The sequence below is a fragment of the Lethenteron reissneri genome, chromosome 45 (genome assembly GCF_015708825.2).
Source record: "Lethenteron reissneri isolate LAM-NWPU_2019-01 chromosome 45, ASM1570882v1, whole genome shotgun sequence".
Taxonomy (NCBI): domain Eukaryota; kingdom Metazoa; phylum Chordata; class Hyperoartia; order Petromyzontiformes; family Petromyzontidae; genus Lethenteron; species Lethenteron reissneri.
The window spans coordinates 5581605-5597693 of record NC_083823.1 but is presented as its reverse complement, the minus strand read 5'-3'; the positions used below and the strand labels follow the sequence as shown (position 1 = coordinate 5597693).

The 16089-nt window shown below is 49.4% G+C and overlaps 1 protein-coding gene across 1 annotated transcript; it reads right to left on the bottom strand.

The window, feature by feature from the left end:
* Window positions 1-7055: 7055 nt before the first annotated feature.
* On the bottom strand, window positions 7056-16089 carry LOC133353902 (phospholipid scramblase 2-like). The gene is made up of 7 exons (XM_061570398.1): window positions 15919-16089; window positions 15272-15456; window positions 14604-14646; window positions 12559-12791; window positions 11817-11984; window positions 10202-10381; window positions 7056-7683 (listed from the first exon to the last, which is right to left on the bottom strand). Coding segments are annotated over exons 1-7 (888 nt in total). The 5' UTR covers window positions 15920-16089; the 3' UTR covers window positions 7056-7605.

The following is a 16089-nucleotide window of genomic DNA, read 5'->3' as shown; positions in this document are numbered from 1 at the left end:
GGACCGGTACCGCCCCCTGTTATAACGCAGAAAGCGCACCGTTATAACGCGGTTGCTGAGCGGTCGACGACGAACTACTTTCTTGAGCTGAGCAGCGGAGCGGTACAGTGATACAGTACGCGCAATGATACAGTTACGTGTGTTGACTGTTATGTTAGCCGACTCTCTGTGTTGTATTGCATTATATTTATAAGTTCACTAGGTTTGTTTTCTCATTCATTCGTACCCGATGACGATTGCTTGTGTTGCAATCGAAACGTCGTATTCTATTATTGATTTGTTTTTCTTTCTACGTGACTTTACCGAAAGAACCAAAAAGTAAGAGAAACTTACTATTCAGGCGGATCCATTTAAAGATACCCCACTGAAACAAGAGGGAAACATCGTCGAGAAAACTCCTTTAGGTTTCAATTCAAAGCCTCAATCCACCACGTGCCCCCCCCCCCTCCACTAATCTCAACACACACTTTGTCCAACAGAGCCCGGCGAGATTGCCTTGCGACTTCCGATGGTGCGCGTTCACTGAGGTCACTGATATGCAATTAAAGGGGTCATGGAGCTATCGGTTGGGGCTATCTGCAAATGGATCGCAATCTCGCTAAACTCAAGAACCTGGCTCAATCCACGAGGTGGCCGAAATCTGGATTCAAAACCCCAGGATGTGTCTTTGTAACCGGCAAAGTCCTCTGGTGCTGAGCCACCTGCCCACTTCTGTGTATAGATTAGATTACCTCTTTAAAAAGCCCATGGTAAAGGTACTTTAGAAAACCACAGAGCCGCTTTTTTATTCTTAAGTTTTTTTCGGTAAAGTCACGTAGGTAAAAAATTAAAATTAATAAAAGTAAAATAAAATAAAAATCAGACTCTGTCGCCTCGACGGACCTGGTTTTCACCTGAGGACGGCTGCTTGCGTTGTGGCCGAAACGTCGTGAGAATTGTTTTATGTTTTATTTTTATTATTTTATTACTTTCCTTCTACGTGACTTTACCGAAAGAACCAAGAAGATGAATCCCTGCAGTCACGAAAGCTTTACATCGAAAAAAAAATCACGACGTTTCAGAGGCAACACAAGCTTCCGTCTTCAGGTGGAACCGTCACAGCCCGACAGCTGTATCAAGTAAATGAGAGATTACAGGAGATACCACTCCGTATATATAATGGTGTCAACACGCAAAAGCAGTTGTCCTTCACACATTTTCAGAAGGGGGGGGGGGGCACTTTCTCCGACAAGGCATCGTCAGCGTGAGAGCCGCCACACATTTGAAACCGTTGGGGTCTGACAACACGATGGTGATTTGGGTTGTTGTCACGTGTCGTGTATTGTCGGGGGCCGCACTCAAGGCCACCAGGGGCAGCCAGTGGCCCACTGGCCTTGCAATGAAGAGAACACTGCCCTAAACCCACACAGCGCCATGCTGGTAAGGAAGCGTACAATTTAAAATAATGTATGCGGGGGGTGAGCGTCAGCTGCTTGTGCGTGCTGGGTGTTCTCCGGGTTTTCCCGTTTTCTCCCACACGAAGCCAAACGCTCAATCACAGTATTGCATCTGTTTATTTTGAACTTATTTTGCACCGTACGTAGGTGCGAATTGGCCAAGCATCACAACATTGCAGCATCCTGCCGCAAAAGAAAGTGTGTTGAGACTCAGTGAGACTTTCCTGATGATATGATTGTGATTTCCGTTCAATATTTTTTTGTATTGCAACACAAATGTGGGTTTGTTATATACTGTATTGAACTCCGGAATATATGCTGATACCAGGCTAGTGCAGGTTTTGAATGGTATACTAAGTGTGTGTCCACTTATTGCTGGTATTGGCCAAATCATTCACGGCAGTACCCTCTTGAAAATCAGCCCTGGCACTCGTGGAGATTGTCCGCGAATGTAATCAAGATTCGTGAGTTCTGTCGTTGAAAGGGGCGGGTGGACTGTTGTTGCGTCGCTCTCAATACCGTATATATATTTTACGTGCGTGTCAAAAATCTTTATATGTGTGTGTACAATGCGTGCCAACATTTTTGTACTTTACAGTTTCCTTTGAAAAGTATAACAAAAAAATGATCTCCACTTTACGAGAAATTGTGGACCATCGTTGAGCAAAGCTCTGAGGTCAAGCGCCAAGCCAAAAGCTATTTTCTTCCTGGGGAGAAGGGAAACGCGCAAAATTATGGGTCTATAAATTTAAAACCCAGCCGTAATGTGACACGTGGTGCAACTAAAAACGCAGTCCCTTGAATCAGAAATACGGCGATGTAACGGGTCGCTGTACCACGCGGGGTGGGTTGGGGGGGGAGGTGGAAATCCCTGGAACTGGATCCAGCTGGGCCTGCACTGGGGACGGAGAACTTCTCTTGCAGGAGCGCGGCCTGCCACTTTGTCCGTCTCTTTTCCATTGCACAACAGAGCCGTGCCGGGGCCCTCGTGGCCTGGTTGTTATTGTTTTTTTACACTGCAGAAGCCGAGCCTGGCCGTCCCACGACATCACACGAATCGTATATAATAGTCGACGTTTCGGGCAACGGCCCTTGACAGCACATAGAGGGGCCAGAGAGATAGTGTGATGTGCAATGCATGAGACGCGTATAAATGATGTGGCGTACTGACTAATGTTACACGCAATTCATTCCTTATTAGGTTCAATTTCCCGGCGTGGCATTTGCAATAATGAGCTGATTTATTAAATCAAACCGTGCCACCACTGTCCACTCTGCAGGATAAATGGCTTAACCGCAGTCGATGGGCAGGTGGCTTGTGGTGGGGTAAAGTGTGGGCACTTTCCACCTCTTCCAAACCCTGTGGCCACTATACACACTATTTATACATTACTACTAGCAGAAGTACCCGGCGTTGCCCGGGTGAAAAATATATTTCTTAATAACCTTACATATATACACAGATGGGCTGCTACCCCTGCCCCCCCCCCCCCCCCCCCAGCCACGATCTCCTCGGCCACTGTGCAGTAATATGTACGGCCTATAGTGTGGTCGAGGCCTAGTACCGTGCAGAGCCTCCGGCCTCGCCTAAATTGCCCACCCGGCTGAGGCTGGGTACTGGGGCCGTTACCCCCCCCCCCCCCCCGCGCTACAATAATACTTTTTACCTGAATTTACCTCAGAGTCGCGTGTTAATGCGTGCGCATATTTTTAACGGGAATTAAAAATGGCGTCCACCCCACAGCGAATGCGTCGCTACCCGTTGCCAGGGGCAACCGCCGTGGAAAACCAAACGGACCAATCGTGTCTCGCAAATCCCTCACATTTCGTCCAATGAAACTGCGTATGGTCCGGCGACACACAGACAGACAGACACACACACAGACAGACAGATTTGCGATTTTATATATATAGATACACTACTATAAACAGACTCTAGCTCTTCGCGGGGAATTCTCAGGCGTTCCCAGGCCAGCTGAGCGACGGCTTTATTTTTATTATTTCCGGAAAGTAGCTCGTCGCCAATACACCGATACACATCTGGTGGTCACGCGGACGCACTCACGCACATCCACTGGATTGCCAGACGAACTCCAGACTGTTGATTTGAAGTACGGGGGGGGGGGGGGTAATAAGTGCGTCTTGTGGCCGAGGGAATACGGTAATACAACGTTTGGGAAGATATGTTATCATTCAGAGACGTGTAAGCGGTTCATCCCCGTGGAATTGTCAACAACACATTTATCAGTCTAAGGTTTTCAGTGCATTTGATTTTTTTCTACACATGTGTTTTTTGTTTAATCGGGGCGAGCATCAATCTTTAAACTCCCCCCGCTGGCTGTTTGGACAGCAGCCAGCGTGTTGTGAGCCGGCACCCAAACAAATCCCAGGTTCAAATCCGGGTTCCACGCCCAACGTGAATACGTGGGGATTTCAGATGCGGTAAGCTGATGGTCTGAGTCGAATCACCAAATGACCACACGTTCAATAATTACAAGACGGCTTCAGCATTCTAGATTTGAAGCTTTCGTGACTGCAAGGATTCATATTCTTAGGTTTTTTCGGTAAAGTCACGTAGGTAAAAAATTAAATTAATTAAAGTAAAATAAAAATCAAATAAAAATCACGACGTTTCGGAGGTAACACACGATAGCTATCGCGCTGTGACGGTTCCACCTGAAGACTGAAGCTTGTGTTGCCTCCGAAACATCGTGATTTTTATTTTATTTTTGTTTTACTTTTATTAATTTACATTTTTTACCTACGTGACTTTACCGAAAAAACCTAAGAACACGGCTTCAGCAGTTGAGCGGTTCACAGTGAGAAGGTTGCGAGTTCAAATCCAAGTTGTGGGGGTTGAACTCAGCGTTATCATGCCCCCCCCGGGCTGCCCCATGTGTAGACGTGTAGACTCGCCCCCCGCGCCCGACAAAAGGAATGTGGAATTTCCACAGCGGACATCACTCCTGGAACTTTGCTTGACGAGTCGCGCACTGACATTTTTAAAGTCGTGCTGTTCGTTTCAACCTCGACCGGGCTTTACAAATCAGCGGCACTGCGTATCACGTTGACGAACCGGGACTCCAATAACCGCGGTGAATAACGACCGACGGGGCGTTTGGCATCACCGGGTTGTGGGTGGCGAGGGGTGAAACGGTCACAAACGCAAAGAGATGCCCCCCCTCCCCACCTCTCCCCAACTCTTTTTTTAATAACAGCCTCAGCCCCCCATCACACGGACAAAAACAAACTCTGCGCTGCGAGGGCACACACAAAAGACAAAGATCCCCCACATAGCCTTAACAGACTGGAGGGGCAAGTGCTGTTAGCGACGCGCACGCGCGCGCATGCGGCGGCAGCGACGGGACCTGCGTTCAACAATCACCACAAACTCGCTGATTGTGGGGGAGTTCGTATTGATTTCTCCACGGTGAATTGTGGTGGGGTGCGGTGGTGGGCAGGTAGTTAGGGGGCACGGAATCGGATTGGTGCCCCCTGGCAGTCCCATTCATCCTGCAGCCAGCCGAGGCCCAACTGCTGTTCTCCTAGGCGCAGGGGTGTATAACCAGGTATCTGCTGTCATCGAAAGAATGACGCTACCTTGAAGTAAACTTGTCAATGTCACAACGGATGGATCGCCAAATTTAACTGGAAAAAATGTTGGGCTGCTGAAAAGAATCCAGGATAAAGTGAAAGAGGAAAACCCTGTCCAGGATCTTATTTTCCTTCGCTGCATCATCCATCTGCCAAGGTCCATTTGGATATTTATAACATCATTCGCGGGCCATACAAAATTATCAACTTAAAAATTTGCCTGTTATTTTTGGTCAAACATTTAATTAACTCACCCCTAATGCGATGGGCTGGAACTGCTTCTCTTTGGCGAGGCGTGTGATGTTAGCTGGTATTGATGATGTCGCTACTCGCAACTGCTTTTCCAAGTTTGCTCCGAGATTTATTGAATTTCGAGTCCCGCCTGCGGTTGCCTTGGCAGGGCCAGAACCAAATGATTTTGCGGGCCTCATACGGCCCGCGGGCCGGACGTTCCTCACCCGTCCTAGGGAATGAAGCTCATTGGGGAGCCGTGTGTGTGTGTCCGTGTGTGGGGAGCGGTGGTGCAGCGGTTAGCGCTACGAGGCGGCACAAACCTGGCGAGCCGCGTTCGAAGACCCGCTCACGGCCAACGCCGGTGACGATTATCTGAAACGGTTCTGGGCCTCCCCTAGGTCGACTCGGCCTCAAATGAGTACCTGGTGCGATCTGTAAGCATCGCTACTGGGGAGACAAAGGCGGTCGGGCGTGGTGTTGGCCACCCACCCCCTTCGTGTGCCGTGCCGGCCTTCATAGGTGCTCGCTAACAGCACTTGCCCCTGCAGTCTGCAAAGCTTTCCTTGCATCGGCGCTCTTCATTGCAAGGCCCGCGGGCCCCTGGCGGCCCCTGGTGGCCCTTTAGTGCGGCCGCCCGACAATGCACAACGACACGTGACAAACACCCCCATCATCATCATCACCGTGCTGCTGTCAACCCCCACGATGGTTTCAAATGATGTGGCGGCCCTCGCACGCTTATGTCTTATCGGCGAAATTGCCCCCTCCCCCCCCCCCCCCCGTTGTAAATGAGTGAAGAACACTGCCTTCGAACGTACATGTCATGTATTGCCATGGAATGAACCTCCGAGCTTGGGCCGACGTTAGGCCTGTTCGCAGGGATGAATGTGGGCTCGAAGTGGGGCGTACAAGTCCCACGGCGCGAGCGATTGTACCGCGCGGAATTCATTCCCTTCCCCTGCCGCCGCCGCACGGCCTCATCATCATCATCACCATCATCATCACCATCATCATCATCACCATCATCATCACCATCATCACCGCCATCATCACGACCCACGGGTAGTTAGCCCCTGGGTGTTCACTGCACATTTCGTCATTTGTTTCCGCTTTCCTCCTGTGCCTTCGCGTGGACTAAGCACCGCGAATGCCTCCCCCAAACCATTACCGAGACAAGGAGCGGGGGGGGGGGGGGGCCTTGCCTCATGGCCCCCTCGGCCTTGGGTGAGCAACTCCCTCACATGAACCCTTATAAATCGGACTTATTGTCACACGACATTAGAAGAAGAAAAAGTTTGGCTGGCTGGAGGGAGCGTCACATCCAAAGGGCGTTCTTTACCGGCGGTTTACCGTATAAACACTCGTTATTTGGCCGATAACAACTCGATATATCGAGGACCGCAGAGCTTGGTGGTGGGTGCTGCTGCCTTCCCGCCTCCTTCTCGCACCTGCAACTCATCATCCTCTTTCTCTCTACGAGAGCGATCGAACGACACTGCGTGGCGACGGTGGGGCAGTGCTACGAGCTGAAACTGTAATTGTATTATTGTTGTGGCCAGGGTTAGCTCCGGCGGGCCTGCCTCTGCTGATGAGCCGCTGCGGGTGCCGAAAGCGATCCGGCGTTCCGCTTGCACTGAATCAATGCCCTGCTCTCTCCAAGAGGGCTGTGCACGGTGGGGCTGGCGGGCTGCGAATTGGGCATCACGCCGCACCCTGAAACCACCTCGGCCTCATTCAGCCCAGCGAGACACACGCGGGGAGACGCCGTTTGTCTGACGTTTTGCTCACATCTGCTGGAGAGTGCAGGGAACTGCACGGAATGGTTATTTATTTGTAATAATTGACGCATGGGTTTTGAACATCCCAGCACGGGAGCCGTGAGCAATGCCCCAGCCACCTTCAAAACATCGAGGTCTCAACCAGGAACACAAGAACGCTAACTTTCGGGCTTTCCAACTTTTATCTAATAAACAAATCGATGCTTTCATTCACTTTAAAGTTCAAAACGGCGCGCGCTGCGATGTCCAGGAGCACAAACTCGCCAGTGCGCTGTTGTGGTGCATTCCGGGCAATTGGGTGGTTCAGCTTGGATCAAATTCAACACGAGTTGCACGTGACGTGAAAATCTAACGTCGAGGCGTTGACGATGTTGACGATGATGTTGACAATGTTGATGATGATGTTGACGGGCTATGCGCGGCGGTTTTATAACATCAAAGTGTTGACGATGATGTTGACGACGATGATGTTGACGACGATGTTGACGATGATGTTGACGATGATGTTGACTATGATGTTGACGGGCTACGCTCGCCGGTTTCTCTGCAGGGGTCTGCCCTGGTCAGCGCCAGCTGCAGGGTGACCGCGTCTCGGGCGTGCCGTCGCCCCCCCTGCGCTGACCTTTGGTGTACACGTGGTCCTGCAGGCGGAGACACCGACCACACATGGTGTGAAGCAGCAGTGCCATCATCACCATCCATCATCAACTATCATCATCAATCATCATCAATCATCATGATCATCATCTTTGGTGTACACGTGGTCCTGCAGGTGGAGACACCGACCAGACACGCGGTGAGGCAGCAGCACCATCATCATCACCATCCATCATAAATTATCATCATCAATTATGATCACCAATCATCATCTTTGGTGTACACGTGGTCCTGCAGGCGGAGACACCGACCATACACGGGGTGAAGCAGCAGCAGTACCATTATCATCACCATCCATCATCAACCATCATCATCAATCGTCATCAATTATCATCATCATCATCATCTTTAGTGTACAAGTGGTCCTGCAGGCGGAGACACCGACCATACACGGGGTGAAGCAGCAGCAGTACCATTATCATCACCATCCATCATCAACCATCATCATCAATCGTCATCAATTATCATCATCATCATCATCTTTAGTGTACACGTGAACCTGCAGGTGGAGACACCGATCACACACGGGGTGAAGCAGCAGCAGTACCATCATCATCACCATCCATCATCAACCATCATCATCAATCGTCATCAATTATCATCATCATCATCATCATCTTTAGTGTACACGTGAACCTGCAGGTGGAGACACCGATCACACACGGGGTGAAGCAGCAGCAGTACCATCATCATCACCATCCATCATCAACCATCATCATCAATCGTCATCAATTATCATCATCATCATCATCTTTAGTGTACACGTGGACCTGCAGGTGGAGACACCGATCACACACGGGGTGAAGCAGCAGCAGTACCATTATCATCACCATCTATCATCAACCATCATGATCAATCATCATGATCATCATGATCATCAATTATCATCATCTTTGGTGTACACGTGGTCCTGCATGCGGAGACACCGAGCACACACGGGGTCAAGCAGCAGCACCATCATCATCACCATCCATCATCATCAATCATCATCAATCATCATGCTCATCAACTATCATCATCTTTGGTGTACACGTGGTCCTGCAGGTGGAGACACCGACCACACACGGGATGAAGCAGCAGCAGCAACATCATCATCACCATCCATCATCAACCATCATCATCAATCGTCATCATAAAATACATCATTATCAATCGTCATCAATTATCATCATCATCATCATCAAATCGTCATCATTCATTTTCAACATTAGTCGTCATCATCATCAATCATTATCAACATCAATCGTCATCAATCATCAATCATCATCATCATCAATCATCAGTCATCATCGTCATCAATCATCAGAAACCCAGAGCCCCCCCGCGTTGCCGTGACCGAAGTGGTCCACGTCACGCCACGTCGTCGCAGGAGGCCTACGGCGAGGTTAGGCCCGGCACCACGACAGGCCCTGCTAACCCGCTCCCCCCCCCCCCCCCCGCTTGCCGACCCGCCCCCTACCGGACGCGTGTGAAAAAGAGCTTCACGGCTCATCGGATTTGTCCAGGATAAACCCAGCGATAATGGTGACATGAAGGAGGTGGAACTGCATCTATTCTATGCATTTATTTTGATTTATTTCCTTTTCTTTACTTTGCTCGGCTCTCCTATCGTTTTAGTGTATTGTTTCTTGTCCTAACTTTCTGAATAGACACGTGCGAAAAAGACCTCTCAACGGATTCCTACAGGATCCATCAAGGTTCCGATTCTGAAATCTGACGAAGCCACGAGCTCCCTCGGGGAGGGCCTTCTGCTCTTCCACACCAGAGACAGCCTTCTGGTGTAGGCCAATCAGTTTCAAAGACGATGCAAATATTACCAGAGCATGTTTGTTTGCATGTCCACCACAAGCATGTGGTGTTAATGCAGTACTTGATTCCTTGCAAACGGTATCTATTTGGTGTTTAAACGCCTGTTTTACTGCCAGAAAGGAACGACAGGTAGTCCTCTACTTACGACGGAGATGCGTTACGACGACCCCATCGTAAGTCAAAAATATCGTAAGTCGAAAATGGCCTAGCCTACCCACGAGTCTTAATGATTGGTGATAATTTAGCAAAACAGAGCAAGTTACAGTACCGTACTGTATAAACTATATACTGTATGTATGTATTAATTACAATACTGTATTGCACAGTAACATGTAAAGTAAAAAAAACAAGGTAAATTCTTAGCCTAACTATATGAACTGCTATTTAATAGAAAGTTTTTTCAGGAAACAATCCTATCTGCTATAAAAAAACTTTTAACATGCTTTGATCGTATTGTATCGTGGTAACCCTAAAATAAAATCGCTAAAGCTACGTATCACACATGCATTGAACGTATCGTAACATATCATATTGTACTGTACTCACCAAGATTCTGTCCGTCGTCTGCATACTTGAACGATGTTAGGTTACAATTTTGTGGTATCGCTATCGCCATCGTAAAATCGAAATATCGTAAGTCGAACCATCGTAACTCGGGGACTATCTGCCCCCGTGGCACGCGGAGAGACTCACGATGAGGAAGCAGCTGGCGAGAAGTGTTGCCTTCAGCTTGGGAGCCAGGTCCATAGGGAACTGGATGAAGGTCTTCCCTCCCTTGCTGCTGCTACCGCCGCCGGCGCTCTCCGCGGCTGCCCCCTTCATCCACTGCTTGACCACGGCGCCGACCTGAGTCCTCTCGTCCTTGCTCAAGATCTGGGGACGAAACAAACAACGTTCGGAGCGCTGCGACGGAGCGCGAGCGATTGTGCCTTGCGCGGGCACGCTGTCGGCGGGGCCGGGGTTTGTACGTACGCTGGGAATTCTTTCACACCGTACGTAGTGAACCGTGCTGATCGGAGGTGCGGGGGAAAGACAACAAACGATGGGTCTCTGTGTGAGTCTTTGTGTGTACATGTGGAGGGACCCCGGGGTCCCATAAGCCTCCGGCTCTCGCATAAACTGCGTTGCGACGTAAAAATGTCTGTTGAAGGCGAACGACACGGCAATCTATTCCTCTCGACGAGCTCTACGCGATGCGATAATTAAAGTTTAAAAGTTTTGTTTCTTCTGCGCATTCGCCCTCGCTGCGCTTGGACGACACGACAACAGAATGACCCGCGGCGGGGTGGGTCGCGGCGTTCATGTGCGCCGTGGGACGGAGTCGCCAAAAATAAATTAATTTATTACGATGTTGACTTCCGTTTATTCGGGACCCCAGGCTCCCGCCATAAGGTTCATATGTTGAACTTCTTTCGCACCGTACATAGCTGACCGCGCTAATCGGAGGTGCGGGTTGGATAGAGAGGGGGGGGGGAGTAGCTGAGAGTTGGGGGGAGTTGGGCACGGGAGAGGCAAGTGAGACAATCAGCCAGGACCTAAAACTCCTGCAGTGTAAGGGGTCTCATTTACCTTTTTGTATTAAACAGATTACAAGAGATTACAGGTAAAGGCGCAGCCCTGCAATTGTTCGCTCACAACACTGCAGGTGGAAGGGGCCTCCACTAGAGGAAGCTCTCGAAAGGCGCTCTAGAGAAGGGTATTTTGCCTACTCTTCCACAGCGGCCAGACGTCTTGGTAGAGCTGAGAGTACGTACACTTTACTATGTGACTGTCATGTTCATTGAAAACTTACCAGGTAAGGCCGACTGAGCTATATAGCTCTTTTTCAGAAGCGTCCTGGCCACAAATGATAGCTCAACAAAGTGGAAATTTATAGTAGCCAAATACTCTAAACGCATGCTTCTAAATGTGGAGGGAAAAACCGGAGGACCCGGAAAAAAATCCACACGACCACAAGGAAAACACGGAACTTCCAAATATACAGCAGCAGGCGTCAGGGTCGGGATCGAACCCACGACCTCCTGTATACCAGGCGAAGTAGTTAACATCTCGCCACCGCATCGCCCAGTGGGGTAACATGGTGGGCTTACCATGTCACACCACACACAAAAGTGTGTTAGTGGGCGGTGCTAGTGGCTGAGCGCGGAGTGGAGGAGTGTATTCCAGCTTACCTCCCGCAAAATCACTAGTTTTGAATTCCCCTTCGCCCCAAAGCACGCCTGCCTCCCGCAACTGCACCTAGTGCCTCGCCTGTGACACACCTGGCAGGCTTGCCTCGTGCTTCACCCTCACCTGGAGGGTGCCTCACCTGGTAGCTCACGGCGTTGTTGACGGTGCAGTAGACGGCGCAGCTGGGCCCGCGGAGCCACAGCTGAGCCTTGTTGCTCACGTCGGTGACGGCGAACGTCGGTTCCGTCTCGGTCACCTTCTGCCGCAGGTAGCCGATGATGGAGCCCGGAGGGGACTGGACCTCCATCTGTCACGGCGGCGGCGGCGTTAGAAACATCGCAGAGCCTTCGCCACACCGCATGGCCGTCCCCCTCTCTCTCTCCAATTCACTCCAAAATGCAAAGGTCCCTTCGCTGTATAGCCTAAAGAGGCTGTTGAAGCGAGTGCTGTTGCTGTTAGCGGCACGGCGCACGAGGTGGCCGTGTGGGCAACACCACTCCTGGCCGCACTTGTCTCACTCGTGGCGATGTTTACCACACAGCGCACCAGGTACTCATTTGAGGCTGAGTCGAACTAGGGGAGGCCCAGCACCGGTTCAGAGGTTCGTCGCTGGTGTCGGTGGCCGTGAGCGGGAATGGAACTCGGTTCGTAGCCAGGTTCACAGCGCAGCGTTGCGCTAACTGCTGCACTACCGCTAACCACAATACCAACACCCGCCATTCGCCACTAAGTCACGGTAACGTCACAACGGCGCCTGTGCCAGGCCATGCGCACTTTGAGGCCACGTGAAGTGTCGAAGGCTCGCTGACAGGTCATGGAACAGACCCACACACACATACCGTCTAAACAGACTGCCAGTACACGCACGCACGCTCACTCACGTCATCCACGTTGCAGCTGCAGCGGTGGCAGCCACAGCGAAACCTGCGCACGACCCGCATGACCTCGCGCGACCCGCCATCCGTCATGGTCGCCTCCCAGGAGCAGGCCGCGCCCTGAGCCCTGCTCGGCGTCAGCGCCAGCGCCGGGTAGGGCCTCTTGGTCACGAAGAACACGCGCTGGCCCATGCTGTTCTTCACCTTGAAGCTCACCGTGCCCAGCTCGCTCGCCGTCTCTGCCCCGTGGGTGGCAGGATTTAGGGGTGAGCGGTTTAGAATCCGGAAGGTCGCCCCAGGCTAGGAGATGTTCACTACCTCGCCTGGTATTCAGGAGGTCGTGGGTTCGATCCCGACCCTGATGCCTGCTGCTGTATATTTCGAGTCTGCATGTCTTTCTCTCTACTCGTGGTCGCGTGGATTTTTCTTTGGGTCCTCCGGATTTTCCCTCCACATTTAGAATCGACATCACGCGTTCAGAGTACTTGGATGCTATGAACGTCCACACGATGATAAGCCACTTTCATTGACCTATCATTTGCGGTGGCCAGGTCGCTTGTGAAAAAGAGCCTTAGTGAGCCTTAACTGGTAAAATAAAATAAAAACTGTTTAGTTTCAATGCTGCGGTGTGTACGGTTGTCAGCCGCGAAATAATGCGTGCCGTCTGCACCCACGGTCGACGTTCAAGATGCGGCGACGTCATTCGCGGGAGGGTAACAATCACCACGACAATTTTACTATCTCGTTAAAATGGCACGCATCATCGGAAGATCGCAACGCGGCGCCGTGTATGGAAAGCCAGGAAATAAACTAGGAGATATAAAAGGCTAAATTGATGTTCAGTGAGTTTTGCTCGGGAAATAAAACTTCTCATTCCGATTTTTTAATATATCTAAATGTTGATTTAAAGCTTTCGTGACTGCAGGGATTCATGTTCTTGGTTATTTCGGTAAAGTCACGTAGAAGGGAAATAATAAAATAATAAAAGTATAAAACAATAAAAAAAATTCTCACGACGTATCGACTGCAACACAAGCAATCATCATCAGGTGTGAAATCCACAGCAAGAAAAATTGAAAAAAGGCTTTTTCTTGCTGTGGATTTCACACCTGATGATGATTTCTTGTGTTGCAGTCGAAACGTCGTGAGAATTTATTATTGTTTTATATTTTTATTATTTTATTATTTCCCTTCTACGTGACTTTACCGAAAGAACCAAGAATATATATCTAAATGGTTTGTCAAGCGTCGTTGTCCAAAGTTAAAATGAACAATATTCGAAGTTTACTGGATTTGGAAACACGTAGCAACAGTCGGCCACTCCTGCGAAAACTTGGCAGGACCCTCCTCAGAGTTAGTCTTGAGACTCAGAATCTGAATATTTATTCATACTGGAGGAATCCGATGAGCTATAAAGCTTTTTTTTCACAGATGCCCAGTAGGGGCGGGTCAGAACGTTACAACAACAATACAGAAACACGACGGGAGTGAAAACTACAAAAAGCTAAACAAATCATTAAAAAAATTGAACTAAACTACTTTTTTTATCTTATCAAGTAAGGCCCATTGAGCTGTTCACTTCTTTTTTTAGAGGCTTTCACGGATAAACAAGATTTGTAGGTTTCACCTCCATGTACTAGACTTGTAAATGTTGTGGGTTTACTCTCCAACACACCGGTGTGCTGTACTAGAAACGAATTGCCACCTTCTGTTTACGTGACAAACCTTACTAATTGGCTGTGTCGGGTGGTGGCGGGTTTAACGACACGTTTATATTCACGCGATCTAACCCAAACACCTCTATTATGTCTTCTTGGTTCTTTCGGTAAAGTCACGTAGAATGGAAATAATAAAAGAATAAAAGCAAACGTAATAAAATATTTTATTATTTCCATTCTACGTGACTTTGCCGAAAGAACCAAGAAGATGAATCCCTGCAGTCACGAAAGCTTTCAATCGAAACCTCTATTATGGATAATATTGGTCGCGAAAGCCAACGCGGTAAACCAAAATAAAATAATTCTCGAAAAAAATATCACAAATAGAGATACCTTCGGTGTTTTCTCTTAATTTGCTCACCAGCAGCTGATCAACCTACAAAACAAACCGACGGACACATCACGTGAAGGAATGAATCATAAGCAGTATTAGAATTTACAATTGAGTTTTGGGGTCAGATCACCGTGTTAAGAAGTATAATGTGTGTCGTACACCCTCCAATCACCCGACGCATCCAATTAATAAAGTTATCACGTGGCAATCAATGTATGACAGCTTCAGCAGTGCCACCGGGTGACGTCACTTTTGTTCGCACGAAGCCGCGTTACATTACGCGATGTAAACTATCCAAAAATCTGGAACATGAATCCCAAATTCTGCTTAATATCCAAATTCTATATATATTTTTAGCAAACTCCAAAACGTTTCCCTCTCAACAGCAAACAACAAACCCCACCGTTCACCACTAAGCAGCGGTGACGTAACCACGGTGCTTGTGCCATGCTAGGTGCACTTTGAGGCCACGCAAAGTGTCGAAGGCTCGCTCACAGGTCACGGGACAGACCCAGGTGTCATGGGTTGACTGACTGAGATGGCTGGCAAGATGCACCACCACCTGTGCTCCCCACTGCGTCAACTCCCTGCGTTTTTAGCCGCCCGGCGCTCCGCTCGTTGTTGTGAGCGGTGGGGGGGCGACTGCCTCTAAACCCCTTCACCTCACCTGTGACATGAATTCCAGTCCCGGGGGGCAGTTTGTTTGCGGGGGGCCTGCTGTCATCCACACCGTACTCTTGTGTTGTTGGGTTGGGGGGACAGTCAAGAAGCTGATCGGTGATGGTGTGGGTGGGGGAAGGGGTGGCTGGAGAGTTGCCTCCCCCCACGGCGAGGTCGAATCTACTCTCCGCACTGTCAGTCACAGGCACATCGACAAAAGGCAACGGACGCGAGTTCATGTTAAACTAAAACTATCTTATCTTACTCGGTAAGGTCCACTTGAGCTCTTTTGAAGAAGCGACATGGCTATCGCAAATGATAGCTCAACAAATTGGCGTATCGTGTGGAAATTTACAGCAGCCACATACTCTAGAAAGTTGATTTGGTTAACCAGGTGGGGAACTCAACAAAGACCGAGTTGGAGCCTCAATTGCAAGGGTGACCTGGGTGATCATTTATTTTGGGGCTGAGTCGACCTAGGGCAGGCCCAGGACCGGTTCATATATTAGTGACTGACTCACCCCAATACAACTGCTGTATATAAATATGGTCACTTACACCTACTGGATTATAATAATACAGAGTGTGAGTCCGTTTGGTAATCCGATAAATAACGATGTGTTGTCACACCCCTCGCCACACAGCATTGCTTACTTGTCGATAAAGGCAGGCGACGGACGTTCCGAAATCTACTTCTGAAATCGCGACCAGCCTAAGATGTGGTCGTTATAACATTGCTTCTCTATGGATTCTGTACAAAGTCATAATAAACGGCGACTTCCAAAAGAATTCGTTTACTCAACTACCCGCCTCGCGCCACGTGGT

What these genes read in the sequence shown, in the direction of transcription:
- LOC133353902 (XM_061570398.1), bottom strand. An exon ending in GACTGGAATTCATGTCACAG is followed by an intron (nt 14,647 to 15,271) that starts GTGAGGTGAAGG and finishes TTTGTTTTGTAG; the next exon opens with GTTGATCAGCTGCTGGTGAG. An exon ending in ATTAAGAGAAAACACCGAAG is followed by an intron (nt 12,792 to 14,603) that starts GTATCTCTATTT and finishes CCCACGGGGCAG; the next exon opens with AGACGGCGAGCGAGCTGGGC.